Raw genomic sequence first — 27,371 nt, 5'->3', positions numbered from 1 at the left:
GTCAGGCTTGACAGCAAGCACCTTTACCTGCTGATTCATCTCTCTGGCTCAGCTAAAAGTAATCTTTTAATCAGCTGCTGCTGCCATTTTCCTAGGTATTTAATCACCACAGCTGCCTAGGAATGTTCCACCTGATAACTAAAGAGCAGAGATGTAGAGAAGTTAAATAAACTGAAGATTGCCTATTATCAAATGGCAGACTACACTTGAAGTTGAGTGCGCTGATAAAGCCCGTGTGCCTTCAATTTGGCCAGAGTCTAGTGTATCAGAGATGGTCAGCAAGTACGGAGTGAAGTGAGCAGAGGAAATTAATCTCCATCCAGCAACTCAATGAATGGGAACTCTCAGTGATCCAACACAAATTCGCCTAACCATAGAACTGCTCGGTCATGGGTAGGATGGAATAGTGGGCCCACAGGAACCGTAAAGCCAGCTCTGTCCCACAAGTACCCTTGCAAGAGACTTCTTCACAGGGAGTCACAGTGTAGTAAATGGCTGAGGATTTCCTGTTGTCCTGCATAGCGCTGCTCTTGCGCTGACCAGCATAACATAGTGGGCTGGAAGACGTAGCGTTCAGACCGCATTCAGGTCTCCACTCTGGCCTTCGCTTAACCTCTGTTCTCCAGATTTGCCATGCAAATTAGAGTAGTTTCCTAAAAATTCCATCTCTGAAGAATGCTTTGGAGAACGAGTTGCAACTGCTAAGGAGCCTTTAGATTACAGCAAATATAAATATATTTTAGCTATCACTATCAGCAATGACTTTGAGATTTCAAGTTAATTTCTGCATAACAATTCCATCCTGTGTCACTTAAAGTGTTCTCTGTGATATTTGATCCAGGTCCTAGGCATCTAAGCATGATCGTTGTCATGGACTTGAACAGCTCCTAGGAAGCAGGAGTTTTGCACACTGACAGTCCTTTCTGTTTTCTTTTTTAGATGAAGATGAATGCACAGCTGGCAATCCCTGCTCCCACTCCTGCCACAATGCCATGGGAGCCTATTACTGCTCCTGCCCCAAAGGGCTCACGATAGCTGCAGATGGAAGAACCTGCCAAGGTAGTCTCTGAACTAAATCCAATGACCAAGACACCCTTACCTAGGAAAAGCATGGTAGGCCAGTCATCGACCAGTTTCCCCTCCCACAGCTTTGCAATAAACAGAAAAGTCCTCATTGCACTGAGAAAGTAAGAAAGGGAATACTGACCAGCCATCGCCTTTATAAGGACACCCAGAAATTAGAAATGCCTGGGATAGCTCACTGGAGATCTCAGAGAGAGCAACTCATTTGTTAAAAGTCACCTAATTCATAAGTAGTCTGATCCAGCAACCGGCTTTCGAGTAGATCACAGCTCGCTGCTATGAATTTATTAACTGTCCAAGTCACTTCAAATGAGTCAACCAAAACATTCAGTTTTTCTTATTCTTTGATATTTTCAAATGCTTTGTGGTTTCTAATCCCTGCATCGCAACAAGTTCTTAAGTTGCTTGTTTTTCAACTCACCTCCAATGTCATGGCGCCTTCTATTGTAGACATTGATGAGTGTGCTTTGGGTGGACATAGCTGTCATGCTGGTCAGGACTGTGACAACACCATTGGATCCTATCGCTGTGTGGTCCATTGTGGAACAGGCTTCCGAAGAACTTCTGATGGGCTAAGTTGTCAAGGTATAGTGTGTGTGTGTGTGTGTGTGTGTGTGTGTGTGTGTGTGTGTGTCTATATTGCTATGTATATGTCTGTATGTGCTACGTGTATGTGTACTTACATATGTGTGAGTGTACAGTTGGCTGTGCACATGTGTACACATCTGTGTGGAGCCCAGTGGTTGGCCTTAGGTTCTTCCTCATTTGCACAACACTTTAGGTACTCAGGCAAAGTCTCTCTAATGTTGTTGGTATATCTAGCTGGCTAGCACTGGAATTAAGTGTAAACTGCCACACACCCCCCACACCACACCCATCCACGCCACACCCGCCTGGCTTTCATATGAGTGCTGGAGATTCAGATTCCAGTCCTCATGTTTATGGCAACCCCTTTATCCTTTGAGTCAGCCCTCCAATCTCGAGCTTTAGACTTTCTGAATCTTTTAAAGGGACAAGTGTCATATAAAAGGGAAAGAATTGGAACCCATAGGGCTAATGGGACTCCACTCTCTCAGAACTTAGATATGGATAGCCACAGCTTGGATGTCTTGAAAGTGGAGTTGCTTGACAAGTTCTTATGGAGATATAGTCCATAACTGTTTTTAATATTTGTAGCACAGTAGTTTCGAATACCATTTGCTTAATACCATTTAGGACAGCAGATCATGCAACACAACCTAATCGTATCTGTTCCTCAGCACCCCACTGCAGAAGACTCAGTGTAGACCAGGATGTTCATTATTCGATTATTTTAATAGGGCTTTTGTTTTTAAATCAGTGTGACGTTTAAATCAAGATTTAGCAGAAGGAATGGAGAGATGGTTCAACTGTTGAAAGCACCTATTGCTCTGTCAGAAGCTGTGAGTTTGGTTCCCAGCACAGTGTAGGGCAGCTCACAACCTCCTGGAGCTCGAGCTCCAGGGGCATCACTCTCATGCATGTACCCAATGCAGTTGTACACTCCTAAACATGTCTAAGAATTAAAATAAATCTTTTTGACTATCAGAAAGTAGAGTTTCACGTATTTCCTGACACCCTCTCCACTATGAGCATCCTCACCACTATAAGCTTCCTGCTGCACCGTATTGTGTTTGTTCCATTTTGATGAACTGCATCACTCAGAGTTCACCCTTTGCACGATCGCTCACTCTTGGTGTTGGACATTCTGTGCATTTCCACAAATTGATGCTGGTATAGTAGTTTCATGATCCCCAAAACCCTCTGAACCCCATGTGCCCCCGTCTCTCCAACCCTCTATACCCCATGCGTCCATCTCTGCCTCTCCAACCCTGATTCCTAGTCTAGACTATTATACTGCTGGAATTCTTCAGTATATGGCCGTGAGACGGGCTTCTCTTCTTTTGCTTAGTAATTAAGGTCCTTATTGGCTCTTTGCAGGGTTCACAATACATTTCTTTTAGGGTCAAGTAATATACCACTGTATGAATATTTCGCACTTTATTTTTCGCCTACTGGAAGACACCATGGTTGATTCAAGGTTTCGGCAGTTACCAACAAAGCTGATACCGGCATTTTTTTGCAGACACAAAAAGAGTAGATACTAAACTACAAAGCAGGAAGAGAGAGATGACTCCTCTACACCGTCAGCCATTGTGCAGGAATGAGAAAATCAAGCTATAAAAAATCATGTATAACTTGTATAAAATAATCTGATTAGAAAACAAAGAATAATTTAAAAAAGAAAGTAGAGATATAGGGATGAACATAGAAAAAATGTGTTATTTGTTTCTGATTGTTAATGGCATTTGCTTTTGCTGGCAAGCAATGTGAAAAGAGACGGGGGCATGCAAAAGAAGAGGAGGAAAAGAGGGAAACACACCAAGAAAAATGTCTTCAAGTATTTGTGATATATATATATATATATATATATATATATATATATATACATATATATATATTGTTTATATAAGTTCACACACTGTGCCTTTCAAGAGCTAAATTAGAGGATCTCAAATAAGGGATATTGACAGTTTTAATTTTTAGAGTAAAAAGCCTAAATATAGCAATTGCTCTTCTGAAGGATTTGGATTAGAACAGAGAAGAGAAAGGAATTGAGATATATGTGACCTAGCAGGGAGGTTGTGGAACCACAAAGAGGCTTGACTATGTCTAGAGGCAAAGAGAAAGATGGGACTTCAAACCTACACAAAAGGAATAACCCACTGAAGGGCTATAATCCCCATGCTGATGAGAAGGGAAGGTGGACTTCAGAGGGGCAAAACTCAGAAAGACTTCTCTTAGGAAAGGGGATTCTCTCTCTGTCTCTCTCTGTCTGTTTCTCTCTCTCTCTTCTCTTCTCTTCTCTTCTCTTCTCTTCTCTTCTCTTTTCCTCCTCCTCCTCCTCCTCCTCCTCCTCTTCCTTCTTTTTCTTCTTCTTCTCCTGGAACTGAGGAAAGAAGGGTTCAAAGTGCTGACAGGCACAACGGCCTTGCATTCTCCTTTTTATACTGTGAGCCAGCTCATGTTGGGATTAGTTTGGTAGTGACTGAAGAAAGAGAAAGAGTTGCTGAAGCTGCTAAGTCAGACACAGTGTGACAAACTCTGTCAGGAGAATAGCAGTAAGGTCAGGGAAAGGAGGCCGCTTGCACAAAGCCCTGCAGCTGTGTTAGTTTACTTTGTTTTATTGTCTTCCATCTTTACCCCAGTGTTTCAGCAAAATTCCAGAGCTAAAACTTCCTAGAAACAGACATGGAGAACTCATGGTAAAATACTTAAAGCAGGCCAGAATTTAACCAACACAGTTCTGAACTATTAGTAAATATCTATGGCCGGGCGATGGTGGCGCACCACTTTAATCCCAGCACTCGGGAGGCAGAGGCAGGCGGATCTCTGTGAGTTCGAGACCAGCCTGGTCTACAGAGCTAGTTCCAAGACAGGCTCCAAAGCCACAGAGAAACCCTGTCTCGAAAAACCAAAAAAAAAAAATCTATGTTTAGAAGTATTGGAGGAAGAAAGCCGTTTCCAGCAGCTGATTGTATTAGCTGTGTAGCAGAGGCTTCAAGACTCCCTCAATCAAATTAGTCTGAGGTCTTGAGCATGATCATCAAGAGAAGTAAAGGATTAAACGTTTGGGATGGATTTACTCAGCTTTTCTGACAGTGTATACTGAAAGTCTGGTTGTGTTTGACAGATATTAACGAATGTCAGGAATCCAGCCCCTGTCACCAGCGCTGTTTCAATGTCATAGGAAGCTTCCATTGTGGATGTGAAACTGGCTATCAACTCAGAGGCAGAAAATGCATTGGTAAGAGTCTGACTTTGAATTCACTGTGATGATATTGGTGTAACTCTGTGAGAGAGTGTGTGTGTGTGCACATCTGTGTTCACATGTGCAGAGTCCAGAGGACATCCGTGATCTGGCCTATCACTCTGCCTTATTCCTTTGAGACAGCATCTCTCACTGAAACTGGAGTCACTGTTTTTTCAGCTAGACCAGGCAGGCAGCAAGCCCCAGCCGTTCTATCTCTGCCTTCCCACAGCACAGAGGTTAGAAGTACACATGCAGCCACACCCAGGTTCTTACATGGGTTCTGGATATTCAAACCCCAATTCTTATGTTTATGTATCAAGCACCCTCACCCACTCATCCATCTCTCCAAACTCCTCTAATTTTTCAGTATTGAATTATCTAAATCTTATATGCAGTGTCTTAGTACTTATTCAAATATAGGCTACCAGTCATGCCTATGCTTGTAATTTGTACAAAAAGCAGAATCAAATGATATTTGATAAATGCCATGTTCCATGCTTGAGTGATAAAACCACTAGGGTCTTACAACATAATATATATTTATGTGTATGTGTGTGAATATATATGTATATATGTGTACACATTAATTTTTATATATACATGTATATGTGTATATGCACATTAAGTTTATATCATATATAAGGATATCAACCAACTCTGTGAATCAATACTTTCTCATTCTGATTTAAAGTAAAATTAATTAATAAACTTTGTTAGACTTAATCACTTTTACCATGTGCAGCAATTGTGTTACACACATGTATATTAATTTATAATTGCCTTACTAAGGAACCTTTTCTCCTCCAGAAAAGTGGAATCATTCATTTACTTTGTTTGTTTTACTGTTGTTCTTTTATCAAGATGTGAACGAATGTAGACAGAACGTGTGCAGACAAGACCAGCACTGTAAGAACACCCGTGGTGGCTTTAAGTGCATTGATCTTTGTCCAAACGGAATGACCAAGGCTGAAAATGGGACCTGCATTGGTGAGTGCCATGCTATTTCCCTGACAGAGAACTTTTTAACAACAACAAGTTAAGGAAGGCATCTACTCTAGAATAGGATGATGACATAAACTGAATTAACAAGAAGATCCTTCGCCATCAGTTCCCCTAGGTCCTGGCATGCCTGAGCTCCAGAATCCCCACATCATGCATACAAGGGAAAGGAAGCCCATTATGTGAACTTGCAACCATTTTGAGCTCCCATCCATCATACATTTTTTTACAAAGTTTAGTGTCTACATGGATTAGAATTAACTCATGCCATTTTTAACTTTAAATTTAGCATATCTGCTTAGAACTTCACAGCAAAGCTCAAGAAAAAAATATATTTGTAGACATTTATTTTAAAATATAATCATTCTAGAACTGCTTTAAATATTAAATCAAGAGGAAGAAAATATACAAATTCTATTGACCTCAGCTTTATTCCTTGTCTGTTCCATACCAGCTTACAAAATCACCAGGTGTCATTGATTTTCAACTTAGAATATAAAATAAGTTTTGTTTCTTCTAAGTTTCTTCTTTGTTTATCTATTCTGTACTAGCCTACATGAATCAATAAAACTAAAAGTTACAGTAATTAATAAAAACCAAGGGGGAGACGGAGATGGATCAGCAGGTAAAGAGTCCTATAACCAAGCCAGACCACCTGGGTTCAATCCCTGAGACCCACGTGGTGGAAGGAGAGATCTAACTCTCAGAAGTTGTTGTCTGTCTTGCACATGTGTGGTGGCATGTGGAATAAGTAAATGTAATAATAAGTAAAAACAGAGTCAATTTGGTTTACTCTCCTATAAAAAAAATAGGCGAGGAAGAATTCTGCAATACAAGGTAAAATGAAAACACCACAAAAGATACAAATGAAATTGAGCAGTGCCCAAGAGAGCAATCATGCGATCATACGTAAGACTATCCAAAAGCACCATGGAAGTTACGGCATTTAAATTTCAGTTTGACCGGACTGTTAGCTTGTGATGAAAGGGAAGGCAAGAAGGCCCTGTATTCACAAGAAATAACTAGGCATGGAATACTGACCTCTTGTTGCTAATTGAGGTGCAAAGAAGGTTTGTAAACCTAACAACTTCTAGGGACAAGTATTGGACCATCACCTTCCAAATACTTTGTAGCTCTAATGCTGTGCAGATAGCTAACTGAGTGGAGCAGCAGCCCATTCTGAGCATCACATGCCGGAGCATACAGAAGTGTCTGGTTTTAGGAGTGTTGACTCTACAATTAGGTCTAAGGTTTTAGAAATGACACGGACTGAAATACCAGAATAAGAAGCGACAGCAGAAGTCTGGCTCAGTGAGAATGTAAATGTGGAGATCTATGGCTTCAGCTGAAGGTTACCGAACTGCCCAGCTGCAAAAATAACTTAAAGATGACTCTGAGACTAGCAGCCACGGTTGGCTCCGAAGGAACGCTGATGCTGTAAAGAAGAGGGTAAGGGTAAGAGTGGAGCATGCTGGCTCTGCAGTGCAGCTCGGAGAGGAAGTGGTGGGTGTCCCGCTGGCAGCTGCAGCTGTGGGACTGGGGACCAGAAGCCATGTAGCTCTATGACTCCAAATCTGCCTACACAATGACCTTTGGAACAAATAAGAGGGCCAAAGAAATTGAAGTACAGAAAAGAAGCAAAACCAAAAACAAAGAACAAACTCTTCCCACAGTAGAAAGCAAGGGGGTAGGGAGAGCTGGTTAACCATGGCAGTGCTGAGAGTTGAACCCAGTCCTTGCCGATTCCCAAGTCCTAAGTCCTAATTTAACACTCTCAATGGTACAGTGGGAAACACAAACTTCAACCTTCAGCAGAACGTGAATCTTAAGTATGATGACTTGAGGTTTGAAGAAGAAATGTTGCTTTCTATTGCCCCCATGTCTGTAGACATCGATGAGTGCAGAGATGGGACCCATCAGTGCAGATATAACCAAATCTGTGAGAACACGAGAGGCAGCTACCGCTGTGCGTGCCCAAGGGGCTATCGGTCCCAAGGAGTTGGAAGACCCTGTATTGGTAAGTTAACAAGACAATTCCAGAGTAATACTGCTGCTGATAGGGTTGCCCGACCTTACTGGACACATATGGTCAGGCTCTCTTGCTATACCTAGTGGATGTATAATATAAGTTGGCTAAGTTGTAACATAGTGTGGTTACTGCCTCAGAGACTCCACATTGAATTTAATATTTTGGCATTTCAAGTAATATTATGGCCATTTCCTGAGTGCTTCCTAAGTAATGTATATATCAAAGTGAACTTCCAATATAACAGCCATGGCAGCTTGATTCTCGTGATTATCCTATTACTTCTCTATGCATGTGACATAAATACATTTTATAAGTTAGGAACTATATGTATATGTAGTATGAAAGTTTAAGCATAAGATATTCTATGAACACACAATTTAAGTGAACCGGTAATTATTACATTATCTAAAATATGTTGTGTTCACTATATACCATTCCCTGAACTAAAAATATCTCATTCAGTTCTTCCAAGAGTCAGTTTGTTTCCATCTGAGTCCTGATGGACAATAGAGTAAGGCAGTAAGCCTATCTTACTGGGAAATGTCTGGAGAAGATAACCATGAGCTGGCTCAGTGGGTTAAAGTGCTTACTTGTGCAAGCCTGGAAACCTGAGTCTGAACCCCCAGCTCCCATTGGGGATTCAAAAAAAAAAAAGAAAACCAACTACACATGGCCTTGTTTGCCTATAAGCTTAGTATTGGGGAGCAGAAGCAGGTGAGTGTGGGGAGTTCACTGGCCAGCCAGCCGAGCCAAAACCATGAGCTTCAAAGTCTTTAGGCAACAAGGCAGAAAGGAATAGAGGCCCCTCTCTGTCTTCACATGTGTGTACACATGCATGCATGCACGTGCACACACATACAATAACCACATACTTTTTAGAAATTAGTACATGTGGAATCAAGAAAATGAACTATTAAATCATTCCTTTCCACATTATTTAAGTGAAGTAAAACACTATATGGACTTTAAACTAATGGTGTTTTGATATTTGCTTTGGGGTCTTATAATCTGTTTTGCAATTGGTTGCTTCATTTTTCTATTATACAATTTACAGCAAATCCCTCTATAAAATCTCAGTTCATCTGTTTTAATATTGCTCTTAGCATAGTACTTTCCACATAGCAAATGCTCATGCCAGCACCACTTTTAGAAATTATTATATTAATAGGAGAAATGTGGGACACATCATTTTATTCTTCTGATTAGAGATTAGAGCTTTCTGTCTAGATCTTGTAACTGAATGTCTTGAATAGCCCTTACACTAATGTATGAAGTGGAATGTTTATTTGTTCAGCACTTGAATCAGTAGTTGCAAATCTAACATTGTATTGAGGAAGAAAGAAAGGTCATTACCCTGAAGAGTTTAAAATGTTCATTTTAATTTTTCCTTTCTAGAATGGGTTTTAAAAGAAACTCTTACTTTTAAACATTTTCTAATATTTTCCTGCCACTGTAGTAATGGATTGAAGAATTAGTTTTGTTTCCCGATTTTCAGCTTTCATAATGAGCTGCAAAAACACTTCATCTGTTGGCATATAAGTAAAAAGGGAAACGTTTCTAAATTTTCAAAGATATGATGAGTTTTTATCTTAGTAAAATGTGATTCTGTGCCTTCGTTCCCTTAATATCTGGGAGGAAAAAGAACTTGGCTTAACTATTAAATCAGAATTAATAATTGGAAACAGAAAAGCTTCCAGCTTGTAGTTACTGCAGAACCCATGCATCAGGAACTTTGAACTGCAGGAAAACTAGTGAAGATGGTTGAGTGCAAACCTGACATATAATTTCAGCCCTCCCTGGACCTGCTTTCAGCTTTTGAGTTCAGGCTTCTCTGCATCCCAGGCACAGCTCCTTATATGACACATTTTGTCAGTGACCGGACTTGGCCAGGCACCAATACCCACTGCTTCTTTATTTCAAAAAGAGTTTACTGATCACTTCGTTTGTTCTGCCTGGTGTTCTCGGCTGTGGAAATTAGCACTAAACTCTGTAGAGCAGGTTTCTGTCCTCATTGTGTTTACCTTCCATGAGGAGAAAGGGGCTTCCAGGATAAATATGAGTACAAGTTTAGACTATGATAAATAATCTAAGAATCTCAAACAGGTCTGTGGAAATAGTACTACAGGCCAGGGTAAGTGGCACTTCACTAGAGACTGGGCTGAAGGGGCAACCAGTGTGTGAAGGTTTAAACAGAAGCTAAAGAGAAACCGGCCACACAGCCTTGCAGATGGGGTCACACTGGTCACACGCAGAGGGGTCCACAGGGCCTGGGCTATTGGAGCACAGCTGGGCAGACGACAAAGAGGCCAGAGCAAAGAGCTTAGATTTTCCTCAAACTGTAATAGGAAGACAAGAAGAGGCCTTGTGTGAGGTAAGTTTCATTTGGAAATGGGCCCTCCTGCCGCTAGGTAGGAAATCAGTTACTAGGTCCACGATCAGTATGGAAAGACAAACCTCACTTATTTAAGAAAATAAATGATTTCTTAAAAAATAAAAAATGTATTCAACAAAAAAGAAAATAAATAAATGAGCACACGGATCTTTATAGAGCCATAAAAACTAGATCTAAGCCCATGAGTATTTCCTACAGTGCCAACCAACCAGGAAAGCCAGAAGTATATTTGAGGGATCAGTTAGTCAAAGGAGAGAAAGGAAAGACTGGAGAAGTGGTTAAGAGCCAAGTTCAGTTTCCAGCACCCACATCAAGTGCCTTCAACTCCAGCTCGAAGGGGCCTATACCATCTTCTGGCCTTTGAGGGCACCCACAAACACATGGAAAAAACACACACATACACATGAGTAAAATAAGAATAAGATAAATCATTATAAAAAATTTTTGATGTATATGCATATCATTTTATTGGGACATACACAGACATTTAAATAATTTTGTTTCATTATAAATTACTCTATTTTAGATTTCATCCCTTTTGCATCTTACTATCAAAGGAAGATGAAACATTTTTAATATTGTAGCATGTCCCTATCTAGTTTAATTCAGAAAGCTGAGTGTGGGGTTTATAATTTTTCTTTAATTAAATCCATTACGGTATTAATAGCCCAAAATAAGATGAAATATATAAATGGCAATCTTGCATGCTACATATAAAGATGTGTGTCAGCTTAGCCCAAATGGATACACATCCAAGCTTGGATTTCCTTTGAAGTCAAGAGGGCAAGGCTGAAACTGCCGACTAGGTCTTAAAGCTATAACAGTAATGGAGAGGAAGATGGATTCCCAGAGCTAGTGTCTGGAATGGTTGTTTAAATGAAATGTGTGCATAGGAAAAAAGCTCATAGGAAAAGGCACAGATTCTTTCTAAGTATGCATAACTGAGTGATTAAAACCTTGGCATTATCGCTGAGAGTAATGTGATGTCTTTAGTTTGTTTCACAGACTGATTGTTTTGTGTGTATATATGCTTTCTTTTCTCTCTTTTATGTATCATGGCACACGAGCAGACATTAATGAATGTGAGCAAGTACCTAAACTCTGTGCACATCAGTGCTCCAACAGCCCCGGCAGCTTCAAGTGTGTCTGTCCACCAGGACAACATTTGTTAGGGGATGGGAAATCTTGCGCTGGATTGGAGAGGCTGTCGGATTATGGCACTCAGTACAGTAGCTATAACCTTGCCCGGTTCTCCCCTGTGAGAAGTGACTATCAACCTCCGCAGCATTACAGACAGCACTCCCAGATCTACAGCTCCTACTCTGAGTATAGAAACAGCAGAGCGTCTTTCTCCAGGAATAGAAGGACTCTTAGGAAAACTTGCCCTGAAGGCTCTGAGGCAAACCATGAGACATGTGTAGGTAAATGTCAGCCATATTGCATTTCCTTTCTGTGAGCTCACTTCTTGTCCAGAATCTAAGCATGTCTGAAACACCTATGTTTGGGGCCCTGAATTATATCTGATCTCAAGTCTGGATGGACTCAAAGTTTTAAGACGTTTATCCTGGCACCTAAGGTGATCATAGACTTGATCTAAATAAATGTTGTATTTGCATGTGTGCATTCTAATAATCTTTTCTGTTATATTGTTTCTCTTTCTGACCACTCTCAAAAAGTGCTACTGAATTAAGTCCTACATACATATAAATGTCAGAATGTCAGTATTGTCCATAATGTGAGTTTTAGGACGCTACACATGTTGTCGCATAAGATGAAGCGATCAGATGGTAGGTTCATCTGATGCAAGACCAGTGGCTTAGATATGAAAGTTTTAGTGACTCAGTCAGCTGCTCTGCCTCACAGCCAACATCCTATTGGCTGTTGTTCCTAGTCTCACAATGAAATTCCCCAATTCGATTGTTTTGGATGTTTACGAATAGAAAGATAATAGGATCCAGAGCAAGATTTATTTGCATTGGTCCGGAATGTGTGCTTAGTGTCTTTATCTAAACTCACAAGTTGGTAACTTACTTTTACAAACATTAACTGTAATTTTCCCCTGAAAAACTGAGACTTTATTTTCAGCTAAGTTGTAAACATTGCCATCTGCTGTATATTTAACTCAAGCGTTGGTAGGCAGCTATAGTTTGCATGTCAGTGAGCTAAGGCATCAAGAAGGATGAGCAAATAGCAGTTAGCCCCACTATTTTGTTAGATGGCAAAAAAGAGCAAACAGGAAAAGGAAGAAGTCCTGTTAAAATTCAGAGACCATGAGCCCAGCCCATTCATCCGCACAGCTCTCTCCACGTGCTCTACACATTGCTTCTCCTTAGTGGCACGAACTTTCTGTTTAAACTTTTTTAGTGTTTTAAGGTTTTCTTCTCCTTCTGAGTTTTTTTTTTTCATTTTTTTTGACTCTTCTCCATCCTATTGCCTTTTCTGACATGTTTCCTTAGTTAGCTTTAGGTAGACCCAGATTCTCCTATTGCCTGGGCTAAGCTATATCTTCCAGATCCTCTGAAACCGTGAGCTTCATACTTGGCTATTGCATTCATGTTTTTCCAATGCTTTTCTTTCTAGTTATCCTGGTGTAGTTAAAATGTATTATTATGGTAATATGAACTTTGTTCTGTGATGAGCTTTCCAAAACTGAACACAGTCGATGGCAAATTCTTCAAACGTCAATGCATTTATTAGCAATGCCCTCCATTTGGTTCAGTGTGAACAAATACCACACAGCCACTAATTCTCTGTGTCTCACATCATTCTAAGTGTTTGGCAGCTCTCCACACCTACAATTCTGAGCTGACTCTTGTCTCTAGTGGAAACTTTTCACTCGTCACTTAGTGACATATTGTCTTCCAGAGTGTCTTCTGACCAGTTATTCTTACTGGTGGAATTCTATAGCCTGCCACCATTCCGCTTTTGTCTTCATTTTGGACAAGTTCTTATTTTCTGTTCTATTTTTATTCTTTCCTCAAAATCATTGCTTGTGTCCATGCTGTAAGTGAACTAAACCACACCCTCACATCATGCATCACCTGATTGCTGTGCTCTAACATCTGAAGGTAAACAACGGTATTAGAAAGGTTCTCATAGTAACAACTCTGTCTTTTCCGTCATTGCCTGTAGCTGCAGCCCCATCATACAGAGTCTAATAACCCAGCTCCCTCCTTTCCATCATGCCTATAGCTGCATCCCCATCATATAGACTCTAATAACCCAGCTCTCTCCTTTCCATCATTGCCTATATCTGCATCCCCATCATACTCCATCATATAGAGTCTAATAACCCAGCTCCCTCCTTTCCACCATGCCTATAGCTGCATCTCCATCATCTAGAGTCTAATAACCCAGCTCTCTCCTTTCCATCATTGCCTATATCTGCATCTCCATCATATAGAGTCTAATAACCCAGCTCTCTCCTTTCCATCATTGCCTATAGCTGCATCCCCATCATACAGACTCTAATAACCCAGCTCTCTCCTTTCCATCATTGCCTATAGCTGCATCTCCATCATATAGAGTCTAATAACCCAGCTCTCTCCTTTCCATCATTGCCTATAGCTGCATCACCATCATACAGAGTCTAATAGCCCAGCTCTCTCCTTTCCATCATGCCTATATCTGCATCTCCATCATACTGAGACTAATGAAGTTTTTTCTTCTTGATGTTTGTATTACACCAATACTATGTGCATCAGAATTATCTTCCTTTGATAGGCATACATTGTTCAAGACTATTTTAGAGTGAATATATCAGTCATGGAAAATCTAAAGTCAGCTTTTATAACTCAATAACCTATGAATCTTTCCACTTACTGGGGAGATAATGAAGAAGTTTGGATATTTCCTAAAATATGGTGAACATTTTATTGGGGCTAATAAAGATATTCGCACTGGGGCTGCAGACAGCTCTGAAATCATCTAACAAAAGCAACTTACAGCAAACACAGACTGCCTTTAATTAAGCATCTGGGACAGACAAGTTACCAAAGGATTAAACTGACCCTGTGGAATCTTGTGAGATTTGAGAAAATTTTAGTTTTTAAACAATTGATCACAGGGCTTGACAGAAATAATGAAGTTTGCTTCAGTTGTGAAAGCAGAAGTCACACTTGGCCACTTTAAAATTCATATGTTGTGAAGCTCCGTGTTAACGACTTCCAGTTCAAAATCATTTGAATTTCTGTTGTTGTTTTAGATTAAAGCAAACATTTAAAGAGGAAAGACAAAAATAACTCACACAAATTATGGAATGAATACTTTTGTTAGCTAAAATGATGTATCAACATGGGAAGCGAATATTTGCTGAATATGAATCATTACAGTTTCTTTTCCACATGTGCAGAGCACACAACAAGAGCAGATCCATGCTCTGAGACATCTCCCAGGCCTCACTTTGTCTTATCTTTATCCCTACTGGTCTACACTCCTGCCCCCACGTCATCATATTCTTCAGTGTTCCGTGGGTTAGTGTGCACTCAGGGACCATGAGCGAGATGATCCAAATAAATCACAACTGGAATACAAAAACAAATGCTGAACTTGAATTATCATCTACTTTCACTGTACTTTCAATTGTGTGTGTGTGTGTGTAATATTTATTGATTCAATGATAACACCTCCCTTGTGGTTTATAAATGTTCTCCCACTTGTTGCAGTGTAAGAATCTTCCAACAAACCCAACAAAGCAGAACAGGTGGTCTCCATGTTCTCTTTTGGCAGAATTGACTGAGATCTCGAGACATTAAAGGGCCTGCCCGACTTAGCACAGCTATAGACATGTACTTACCACTGATACTTTGCCATTATATAAAGAGATTGAGAACTGTTTCTCACAAATACGGAAACATTTCCACTTAAAAATACCTGCATATGGGAAAGCTATGTATAGACATTGTAGGGAGAAGATCCAGAGAGAGAGAGACTGATGTCTAAAGTTTACATTAAATAAAAACAGGGACTGGAAAGATGGTTATGAGTTTTGGCTGCTCTTCTAAATGAGCTAGGTTTGATTCCCACAAACCATCTTGACACAGTTTATAACTCCTGTCCCAGGGAATCAATACCTCTTTTGGACTCCATATGTAATACACAGCCATGATACACAGACATACATGTAGTCAAAACACTCATGCACATAAAATAATAATTATCTCTTTTTCCATTTAATGTCAAAAGAAACTTCCAGGTAAATTTTCCTATTCTAGCACAAGGTTAGTTCTTTGGTGGATTAGGATCTTACACAAATCTGTCACCCCTATCATTTTAATACAATTTAGCAACAACAAACAAAAAGACAAAGTTGAGGTTTCAGCACATATATGTTCATGTATGATGATACAGAACTGTTTGTACATTATAACATAGTATGATGCATATTGTAACAAAGTTAACATTTATATCACTAAAAGCATATTCTGATGAATAATAGCTCTAAGCATGAATGTAAAACCAGCTGGAAATGTATCTTATGTCAGCCACTTGTATTGATGGCTCTGCTATTGATTCTGCATACATTTAGCATCACTATACACTCTGTTTTCTTTCTGAACAGATATTGATGAATGTCAGAACAGAGATACTTGTCAACATGAGTGTAAAAATACCATTGGAAGTTACCAGTGTGTCTGCCCACCCGGCTATCGACTCATGCTCAATGGGAAAACATGCCAAGGTGAGAAGAGCCTAGAGTGTTCATTGCTCCAGTTTGACATTAAAAACGATGGTGGAAGACATGAGAAGATTTTGTAAATAATTATTCTCCTGGCTGCTCCTCTTCCTCCATCCTCATTCGTCAGATGTGAATCTAAGCAATACTTCTGGGAGGACGTAAAGCAAGAGAGAGGTGGCTCCGTGAAGGAAAGTAATTGGGGCACATACTTGGTGTTGTCTTTCTTGAAGAATCATTAACCCAATTCATAGTAGAGATCTTTCGTACTTAAAGGGAACATGTCACATCTTGTCAAAAAAGTTTTTGCACCATTTGGCGAGGGCGGAAGGGAAAATGAGAAGAGGAATCAGTGCACTGATTACTGATGGGGTGAAGGACCACTCTGTATTCTCTTGTTAGATTTGTTTCCAGGGTGATCAGTAGAGAAATGGTGATAACCTCTTCATTCTTGGAGTCTACAGATGAAGACTCACAAGCATGTACTGACTCACAATCATATACCAGTTCCGCTGGAGGTAAAAAAAGAAAACAAATGACTTGGTAGTCATTCCCTGTAAGAGCTTGCATTCTAATGCAGACAAAATTAAATAAATCCAAATACTGATTATAGGTTCCATAGTGAGGTCAAGGGAAAAGCATAGTGAAAATATGAGGTAAAAATACCAATCACCAGATCTCCTTGTTTTTTGTGGAAAACAAAAAAAGAAAAGAGTACTTTTGGGATTTGTTATACTGTAATATACTTAGATTGAAAAGAAATAGCCTATTACTCTCTTTTGAGAACCTCCCTCAATTTTATGAAAAAAAATCGAAGCATGATGTATGTCTCTGACTTTTATTAATTTCCATCTTATACAAACTATATCCTTTTGAAAAGTATACCTATAAAATCTTTAAGAGAGTATTTTGTCAGTTGCAATAAAATTGAGAGTGAATTTTCCCTTTTTCAACTTCACAAAAGACTTGCTTGGAATGCAGTTTGTAGGAGATGTGCCCTGGAAACCAAGATCTGTAGCGAGGATCGCTTTATCTGATGTACCAAGAGTCACTCTCTTCCCTACTAGTAATACTGTCTGAGGTTACCCACTTAGGTTGTTGGGGCTGGAGAAGAAGTCTGAACTCAGTAGAGCCTTTGCTCTCATCCATCAATCACTGAACATTATTAAGAATATACCTTACACAATAACTGGAGTCAGAAACATGCATATGATTCCCAGTCATGTATACAAATAAAACTACTACTTAAGATGACTATACAAACCCCAATATCCTAGTGTAGTCAAGACTAAACCTCAGATTGTATGTTCTCCAATGCCCTTTTGTCTTTTCTACGGTGCTGTAAACACTACAGGCAGTGTACTCAGGAGCAGGAACTAGAAGTGCTAACTCTCCATACTCTAGAACCGGCTCAGCCCAGACATCTTTCTAAAAGAACGCCAGTGTCACTGGGTTTGGTGGCAAATGCCTTTTCATCCCAGCACCCTGTAGGCAAAGGCAAGCAGATCACTGTAAGTTTGCGGCCAGCCGAGGCTGCATAACGAGACCTTGTCTCAAACTTTAAAAAAAAAAATTAAGAGCACCAGTACCCAAATTACAACTACTCTTCCTACAGCTCTCTCAGGCACCAAAGGATGCAGGGCAAATACCAAGGCATTTAGAATTATCAACTGAACCACAAAATCCCTTACGCAAAGTTAAAGGGTTATGTGATACACTCATTAGAGAGACTTCTCTTTCTAAATCATACCATTTTTTTAATTGCCTTCATTTAGCTCAAAACATTTTTTCAGTTTTCATTTGAGCTACAGAGTGGAAAATGCTGTGAACAAATCAGAACCAGGTGTCAGGGAAGCATTTGCAATGGAAATGGGTTACATACTTTTGTGGTTTTAAAAAGACATGAGAGAAAGCAGTTCTGCCTTTTAGAGAATTCTTTAAAGAATCGCTTAGGGGTCTCTTTATAGCTTTAGAAAGTGTTTGAGGCATTTACAAGGAGCAAGAGGCTGTTTTTCATCCGGGAATTTTTTTAAGCTTTATACTGTGGTAATGGCCTTGTCAGTAAGAGCCAGGAAATTACAGTGGACAGTATCATAGGGAACAAAGACAGAGAATTCTGTCAAAAGTGGAAGTCATCGGCTATAAAATTAAAAAATACAAAAAGTGTGAGCAATCAAGATGTGACTAAAAATCAACGAGGACAGATTACAAGAACCTCAGCCAGATTTCATGCACCACAAATATCAAAAAAAGAAAACTCAAATAGACTTTTATCCATGACAAATAATGCTAGTTTGAAAACTATTAATAAAAGGATATGCTTTTAAAAGAAAAAAATTAATATTATATTGACACTGCATTTGAAAGGAGTTCTGTCTTCTACATTTTTGTTTTGGGGGGTCTTTTTGAGGGGGGGTTCAAGACAAGGTTTCTCTGTAGCTTTGAAGCCTGTTCTGGAACTCGCTCTGTAGATCAAGCTAGCCTCCAACTCACAGAGATCCGCTTGTCTCTGCCTCCTGAGTGCAGGGATTAAAGGCATGCGCCACCACTGCCCAGCAATGTTCTACGTTTTTATAAGACATAATGTATGTTTATCAAGAGTCCACCTTACTTACGTTTTCTATAATACAGATGTTCTAGGATATTATCCTGGATTATTTTTAATTATTTAGAAGCAATTGCTTAGATACATCATATTTTCTAATGCTGTTGATATGAAATCTTTATAACTCATGCCATTCTTTTCATGTAGCAGGGATATTTATATTATTGCCTCCACTTCAGTTACTCCAGTAATATTTGCTGTGTTTATTAAAAGTCAGATATCATCACTTGGTTCATTATAGAAGACATGAGTATTGTTCCTCTAATTTTTCTTCGAGACAAGGTCTCATTGTTTAGCACGTGCTTGCCTGGAACTCCCAGAGGTCCATCCGCCTCCGCCTCGGCCTCCAACCCCGCCTCCGCCCCCGCCCCCGCCTCCGCCCCCGCCCCCGCCTCCGCCTCCACAGTGCTGGGATTAAATGGTCAACCATCATGCCCAGCTTTATTTCTCTATTTGTGTTTGTCCTTTTGGTTGTTGCTTTGTTTTGCCTCCCTTTCTTAAGAACAGTGAGTAAAACCACAGACCACAGATAAAGGAGGTCACCTGCCTCACAGCCTAGTACTTAGAAAGATCCCTGTGACAAGCAGACATTCTGATTGGATGAAAGACAGATGGTTTTTCCTCAACATAGACTACAGTCCTGCCGGCCAACAAACGTTCTCATATTTGCTTGATGCATCCAAAGACCTCTTCAAAATGCAAACATTTATAAAGTGATATTAAGTTTTGACTGTTTAGACTGAATGTATAATGTGGAAATTTTTAAATAATTCTCATGTTTAGGAAATAATTTGATGTTTTTTAAAAAATTGTATTAATTTAGTGTACAAAATAATGGTTTCACTATGATGTTTTCATGAGCATATATTATTGTACCTTACTCATATTTTCCCCTCCATATTTGCCCCACCCCTCTTCCCTTTTCTTCACTGGTTCCCCCTCCCCACAATAGTCCCCTTGGCTTTCATGTCAAGCTCATGTATTTATAAGTTCTTGTACTTCTTTATAGACCCACACTGAACAAATGAAACTCAATAATACTAACAGCTCTTATCATACACACACTGCCGCCATAACACAATTCTTGTGGCTGCCGCAGGCTCCTAGGCTCCCTGTTTCAGCATCAGTTCAGTGCACAAAGTTAGAGAGAAAGGAAAATTTTGGAGTTGGGGGAAAAAATTTAAGAGAAATTAAGATAACTCTAACTGAACTTCTTCCACATTTTCCTCCATGTCTTTTCATTTCATCTTTAAGACAACCTCAATTTGTCAAAGAGATATAACATGTTCATTGGGGGAAAAAAACATAATTAGAAATTGGCTCACAGGTAATAGACAAATGACAGCTGACATAGAAGTGTGTTTGGCACTGGGATTCTTTGTTGTAAGGAAACAGCTTGTAAAATAAGGCCAGGAGCAGAGATACCTCACCAATGTCTGCACAGAGCAAATAACTAGAAAGTCAAGACATATGGGGACCTCTGAGTGCCAGCCTCGGTGTCCCCTTCAGGGCTCAGAAGCCTTGCAGCAAGCGTGAGACTTAGAGCTGGAGGAGAAATGAACTCTCCACTGCGTACTTTTCTGCACCTGTTTCTTTATTCTTCTCCTGCTGTCCTCCTATTCTGTAAAGTTTCCACTTTATAAACACACACAAAACAAAGGCAGTTCTCTGAGCTTGGGCGTCCCTTTATCTTTGAAGGTCCCAAATGTCATCCATATGAAAGACTCCTTTCCTGACTGCAAGTCCTGCCAAATGGAAGATAGTTACGGGGAGGTGGCTTCTAATGTATCTCAGGGAACAAAGCAGAAATTGGGAACCAAGGTTATTAACTGTGTGACTAAATTTCCTATTGGAGGTCCCACACAGTTGGGCAGGGGGAATGGCCTGATGTACCAGTACATGGGAATAATTATGCTCAATGGAATAATCCATACTCTGCTGAATCTTGCACCAAGGGAGAATGCTTTTGGCTTAACAAGATATCTACTGTAAGAATCAGCTGGCATACAAGAGGTGGTAGGCCCAGCGCCTTACGAGCTGTGTTTATCTCCATGAGAATGCTACCATCCTGGTGGGTCAGCCTTCTGCTCTATCAGCTGAAATCTCACTACATGATTTCTGTGGACTGCACCAAAGACTCTGATCACGGCTTATCTCTCTAGACACTATTTTTTACTTTATGAATGCTACTTCTAAATTGTAAATAATCAGAAACAGTATGTATGTAATGAAATCTAAAGTACCTGTCTTAATACAAAAATGCAAGTGGTAAAAATTCAGAATTTGATGTCGGTCATACATGACTGATACAGTGCCTCACGAAATCGCCACTCTCTCGTCTCTCTAACACTGCTCTAAGTAGTTTAAGAGTTCGAAGAAACACTTCACAGATTTAACCCAAGTCCCTACTCCCCTCAGAAGGAGGGATGCTCTACATCCCGTGCGCAGGCAGCTGACAAGGCCTGAAAACCTTAGCCTTCCCTCTCGTGATGTCTGATGAACCGCTAGGCCCAGCGCTGCTATTTAAATCATCGAAAGGGATGTCCCCAGTTAGGATGCACCTGTGCTAAATAGATTCCCAACAAAGGTTTGCACCTCGGATTTAACTCTGTTTATTAGAGGGAGATTACCACTATATAATCAAATATTTACTCATTGTCAAACCACTCAAATTAAATATCAGAGAAAACTCAAAAGTCTTATTGTTTTCAAACTGAAATCTAATTTTAAATTGCTAAGGTCATGGGTTTGTAGTCATGATGTTTTGTGTCCGTCAATATGCAATACCATCATATAGTATGCTCACATTTTTCCTAGGAGTCACGCGGCTTTTCTCCAGAAGTTAAAGGAAGGTTGTATAAGAAAATCTCAGACCATGAAGTTCTCAGGCAGATTGATGTGGGGAGGGTGAACTTGGGAAATGGTGGCGTGGGAATTGATTACCCGAAATGCTTGCCTGCCTTCATACTGGTGGAATTCCACGTGTACCACCAGGCAGGTGCAGGCTGCCACAGTGAGAAGATTAAACAAAATAACTGTAGGTTCTAAAAAATACCTCAAAGTGTTTATTGGATTTTGTGGACACTCACTCAGAAATCTCTCTCGGTTCCAGGCCACACACATCTCACCCTCGGTGCTCAATATTCCCAGGATTAAGAATTATGGCACAAAAAAATGTTTTCAGAAGGCTTGAAAGTTTCCTTCAGTCTTGGGTTTTATTTTATTACATCAGGGTTTCCATTTAATAACTCTGTGAGGAAACCACAAAAAAGAAGAAACAATGTCTTTTACTTGAATATTTCTGCCCTGTTTTTGCTGTTGCTCCAGAAATCATCCCATGACACTCTGCTGGGGGCGGACTCCGCCGTCAGGTTCTGCTCAGTTTGATAAAACTTGGACCCTGAGGGCCAATTATTTGATCTTAGGGTTTTCTTTTTACAGTCTCTCTCTCTCTCTCTCTCTCTCTCTCTCTCTCTCTCTCTCTCTCTCTCCCCCCCTCTCTCTCTCTGTCTCTCTCTCTCTCAGATCTGACTTATCTAGCAGTGTCCCATGAGTTTGCAGCATGAATCCTTTAATTTTCACTATCTTCCTTCCCTCCCCATAATTTGAACTTATATATAACACAAGGATTGCTCGTACTATAAAAAGGAAAATTCTTCACTTTGCAAAGTATTTACTAATCACTTGTTATTATTTTTCTTTCGGCTAGGTCAGCGTGTATCTAAAATATTATTTAATATTATTTCCTTGACAAACTCGTGTGTGTCCTTCTTTTCAAATAGAAGAGACCCGTGAGAGCTCCTAAAATCTGCCCTTTGACTTCTGCAGCTCTTAGTTTTCTTTCGACTTTTAGCATCTATCAAAGAGACGTGTCCTCAGAGCAATCGGGGAAATAACTAAACCAGGAATCCCGCTCCCCTTTCTGTGGCCAAAGCTTGGCTATGACAAACAAGCTCATTGGAGGACCAAGATCTGAGAGCTGCCTCTATATGCCAGTGAAATACCAGTAACTGCTACGATGGTCCCGAGTGACCCCAACTAATGTTGCCTTGTATCCTTGTGTGGTCCCTAGATGTCGATGAGTGCCTGGAGCAGAATGTACGCTGTGGGCCGAATCGCATGTGTTTCAACATGAGAGGCAGCTACCAGTGCATTGACACACCGTGTCCGCCCAACTATCAACGGGATCCTGTCCTGGGGTACGTTTCACTTTCTTATCCGAGACATGCTTCTGGGAACCCTCTCTTTGACCAACCTAAGCCTTGTCTATAGTCACGTGTAACTTACAGGAAATCAGTATTGTGTGGGGATGCAGCCTGTTCCTTCTATAAATGGACAAGAGATGAACTCATTAGGCAGCTCCCACTGCAAACCAAACCATCATTTGTGATTGCCAAGCCTTCCTGGGTGAGGCTTCCCACCACGGAGTCATAGTGTGGCATCCAGGGCTCTCCCACAACATCAAATGCTTTATGGTGTTGAAAGCCTGCCTTTCTTTTGAAAATTCCCCATTCGTTTGTACCTCCTCAAGCTGGTAAGTACTGTCAGCAGGTAAACTGTTCCAAGAAGTACTTTTTCTGTTGCTATGGTGACTCACCATGGAGCAAGAGATGAGAGAAACGTGGATGAGTCGATAGTCTGCCCATCGATGATGTCTTCCTTACAAATGCTGGTGTCTGGCAGTCTTCTTGGTGCTGGAGAAACTGTTCTAACTTTTTCTCCATGCTGTCCAGGTACCAAGCTAACTGGGATGATTGAAAACAAGGGATAATGTTTATCTTAGATGGTCCCTGCTCATTGCCAGATGCTCACTGAAGCTCACACTTTGTTTTCTTCCTAGGAATGCCTCAAGTTACTGTAGCATGCATGTGTGTGTGTGTGTGTATTGCGTAAAACCCTCCATAAACCTGTTTGTAATTAATATCATAGGAATGGAAAAAGAAAAGAGAGGATTAAAAATATAGATGTTTACAATGTATCTAAAAATACTATGACTAAAGAACCCATGTTTTTATAAAATAGTCCTTTTTGGGTTTTTCCCTTCTGGATGTCTAGAAAAATAATTTAAATGTCATTATGACCCAGCGTGGGTTATAAAAGGGGGAAATCATTTTAATGTAAAATAATATGAAACAAATATTAAAAAGGAAGTCATGCCCCCGCCTAGAAATCCTAAGTGACCTCTAATTGTTCGGAGAAAAATAAACCAAATAACTGTACACCCTATTTCGACCTTCAACCAGCATTAGGATATATGTTATCATGTAGCTTACAGTCTTCTTTCTAAGAAGCCCTTGTTTTCAAGAATGTGCGATGCTTTTGTTTGTAAAACTGACTTTTCATTTTACGGCCAGTGCTCCTGAGATCTTGTTGGAGCTGTGTTAGACTATGTACTTAGTACGCATAAGGCCCTCATCCAATCCCAGCACCCCACCAAAAAGAACTGAAGTATTCTTGCTTACTTCAGGAACTCCAGTTCTTCTGGTTTTAATAGATATTTGACTGTAGAGGGGTATTCTCTTAGCTACCTATCGTCTCTTTTGCATTAATGATCTAAGACATGGGGAGAGCCACATTTTGTAAGTAAACAAATTACAAAGAGTGACCATGAATAGTGACCACCTGTGTCATATCCTCCTCCAAAATGTATAACCACACGCATCTCATTTATTTTCTAACCTTAGGTTCTGCCTTAAGAACTGCCCACCCAATGACTTGGAATGTACCTTGAGCCCATATGCCTTGGAATATAAACTTGTCTCTCTCCCGTTTGGAATAGCTGCCAATCAAGATTTAATCCGACTGGTTGCATACACACAGGATGGAGTAATGCATCCCAGGACAACTTTCCTCATGGTAGATGAGGAGCCAACTGTTCCTTTTGCCCTAAGGGATGAAAATCTGAAAGGAGTCGTGTACACTACACGCCCACTACGAGAGGCAGAGACCTATCGCATGAAGGTTCGAGCTTTATCCTACAGTGCCAATGGGACCATTGAGTATCAGACCACATTCATAGTTTATATAGCAGTGTCTGCCTATCCCTACTAGGAGGTACTCCAGCACCTAGTTCGAACATTTAAATTGCATTAATCCTGGCAATCGAGGACCCCTGCAGCTATCTATCTCTTGAACAGTTGCAATCTTGGCAACTTGAAAATGGTGCTGTACTCTGTAACCTGTTTGTTCCTTGGTACTGCTGAGATGTCTGTCTGATCAACTATGGTCATGTATCTTTCAGTAAGGCCTACAAGAGTCCTTTGCTCTTTTCTTTATTTATTACACTGGAGCAGTTACTTCCCAAAGATTATTCTGATCAGCTCGTAGGACATTTCACTGATGTTGTATAGTAGCATAGCAGATAAGAATATTTTCATGGAAACAATATTAAAAAAAACTAATTCAAATAGATTTTTCCAGCATTTGGCTATTCTTAGAAGAGTAAAACCAGCTATCATATGTTTTGATAAAAGCTTATGGCATAATTTAAGATTTTTAAAATATTAATATACGACTTAGACATCTCCTTTCAAGGTTTTTATGTGTCAATTTTAAAGTTAAAAAAGAAACCCCACTATTCTGAAATACAGTACAGATGTAAGTTTGTTTGATCCTTGTTGGAGCTTAGCATGATCAAATACTCAAGATACATTCCCAGTGGTTTTGTGAAATTATCTGAACCTCTCACTATATTATCAGAAAGTTACTTCCCCTTTAGGCAGTCACCCATGCGTGGGTCTTTGGCATTTCAATATAACATTTTATTCACTCAGCTCCATAACTTTTACATTCCATATTTTTTAATTTTAGTACATATCAATAGAACAGATTTCTTGAATATTTGTAATCATATATGTTCAAGTTAACATGTTAAACGTCAATACACTGTACATGGAGGTAACAGACTCTGTAAGCAATTGTCAAGATGTATTCTATTTTTATGAAGTGTATATATTACCTTAGTGTGTATTTTCTATATAATATCTTGATGGACTCTTTTATAAAATTATTTTATAAAAAAATTACAGTGAAATCAGCCTAAATAAAATTTTCACATCTTTTTCTTAAGAACCTAAACTGTGTTTCCTTATAGATTGTATTAATTTCTTCTCTGTTGCTGTGACAAAAATACTCTGGGGAAAAGAAGTTAAGCGAGAAAGGGCTCATTTCAGCTTACAGTTCCACAGGAAGAAAGCCCACAATGGCAGGGGGGAGGTGGCTACAGCAGGGATAGCATAGAAGCTTCTTGATCACATTGCATTCACACTCAGGAGGCAGAGAGAGAAACAAGCTGGACCAGATCATAAAACCCCAAAGCCCTCCTTTGGTGACAGGTGCCACCTAGGGGTCCTGGAGGTGTTGGGGGAGTTGGGATGTTAGGGGTGGGAGTTTCAGTGTGTGTGGGTGCTGGGTAGGCAGGCAAGGTAGAAGCGGTAAAGCAAGGTCCTGGCCTCCCTGGAGTGCAGACCCTCAAGGTCAAACAGAGTCTCCACTTCATGGGGGGCAGGGTGTTCTAACCTAAGGACATCTCAGCTGAGGGCTCGGACATCACCACTAAAGGTGGCAGTGATGTCATTTGGTGATTTAGTGGGATCTTTGGACTCTGGGAAGGGGCTAGACAATTCCATAATTTTCCCAGTGTCACCAAGGAGGAACCAAGGTTCAAACACAAGAATCTATGAAGGACATTTTACATTTGTACCACAACACAGCCATTATAAATACTGAAGTTTTAGGGATAAAAATAAATGTGCGGTCGTCACAACAGCCCAAGATACATGGCATTATCATTCATATTTTAGAGGACCTTGGGCATAGATAACTTGTGCAACTTAAGAGAATTCAGTTAGTTAATAGCAGAAGTGTCATTCCTTCTGTACTTCACCTCACAGTTTTCTCATCCATCTGTAGTCTCCTTACATCTCACTAAGGAGTAAATCCCTTGAAGAAATATGAGAAAACACACATAGTGGAAGGAAATGAATAAAACAGTTCAAGACCTGAAAGTGGAAATAAAATCAAGAAATTAAACTCAAACTGAGGGAAATCTGGAAAAGAAAAACTTAAGAACTCCAGAGGCAGTCCTCATCAGTAGAAGACAAGAGATGAAGGCATTGAAGACATGATTGAAGAAATAGATACCTTAGTCAAGAAATATTAAATATACAAAAATTCTGGTACAAAACATTTAGGAAACTATGAGAAGACCAAATCTAAGAATAATAAGAGTAGAGAAAAGGAAAAAAAAAAGTCAAAGGCTCAGAAAATGTTTTCAGCAAAGACATAGAAGAAAGTTTCCCTAACCTAAAGTACTATACACCTATCAAGGTACAAAAAGCATAAAAAACATCAAAGAGACTAGACCAGAAAATAAAATCTCCTCTGCCCATAAATATCAATAATTATCAAAACATTAAACCCACATAATAAAGAATATTAAAAGCTACAAAGAGAAAATATGAAGTAGAATATAAAGACAAACCTACTAGAATCATACATGATTTCTCAAGGAAAACTAAAAGTCAGAAGGACTTTGACAGATGTGCTGCAGACTCTACGAGACCACAGATGTCAGCTCAGACTACAGTACCCAGAAAAACTGTCAACTGCAATTGGAGAAAATAAGACAATCCATGAAGAAGTCAAATTTAAAAAATATCTACCTACAAATCTAACCCTACAGAAGGTGCTAGAAAGAAAACTCCAACCTAAAGAGGTTAACCATATCCATGAAAACATAAAAAATAAATAATCCCA

The 27,371-nt window shown here is 39.8% G+C and overlaps 1 protein-coding gene across 2 annotated transcripts in view; it reads left to right on the top strand.

The window, feature by feature from the left end:
* Positions 1-25,680, top strand: part of Hmcn1 (hemicentin 1) — a 452,651-nt gene extending 426,971 nt beyond the window's left edge. Inside the window, exons 99-107 of one of the 2 annotated variants that reach the window (XM_075988199.1) lie at positions 940-1,059; positions 1,534-1,668; positions 4,796-4,909; positions 5,777-5,902; positions 7,803-7,931; positions 11,406-11,756; positions 15,896-16,015; positions 22,687-22,813; positions 24,299-25,680. In XM_075988199.1, the coding sequence (XP_075844314.1) occupies positions 940-1,059; positions 1,534-1,668; positions 4,796-4,909; positions 5,777-5,902; positions 7,803-7,931; positions 11,406-11,756; positions 15,896-16,015; positions 22,687-22,813; positions 24,299-24,665 (1,589 nt within the window). In that variant the 3' untranslated portion in view covers positions 24,666-25,680. The remainder of the gene's footprint in view (positions 1-939; positions 1,060-1,533; positions 1,669-4,795; positions 4,910-5,776; positions 5,903-7,802; positions 7,932-11,405; positions 11,757-15,895; positions 16,016-22,686; positions 22,814-24,298) is intronic. The other variant, XM_075988198.1, reaches the window with a different exon arrangement.
* The last annotated feature ends 1,691 nt before the right edge of the window (positions 25,681-27,371 follow it).

This window comes from Microtus pennsylvanicus, chromosome 10 (assembly GCF_037038515.1).
Source record: "Microtus pennsylvanicus isolate mMicPen1 chromosome 10, mMicPen1.hap1, whole genome shotgun sequence".
Taxonomy (NCBI): domain Eukaryota; kingdom Metazoa; phylum Chordata; class Mammalia; order Rodentia; family Cricetidae; genus Microtus; species Microtus pennsylvanicus.
Note: the sequence above shows the minus strand (reverse complement) of the source record. Positions and strands in the feature narration are given on the sequence as shown.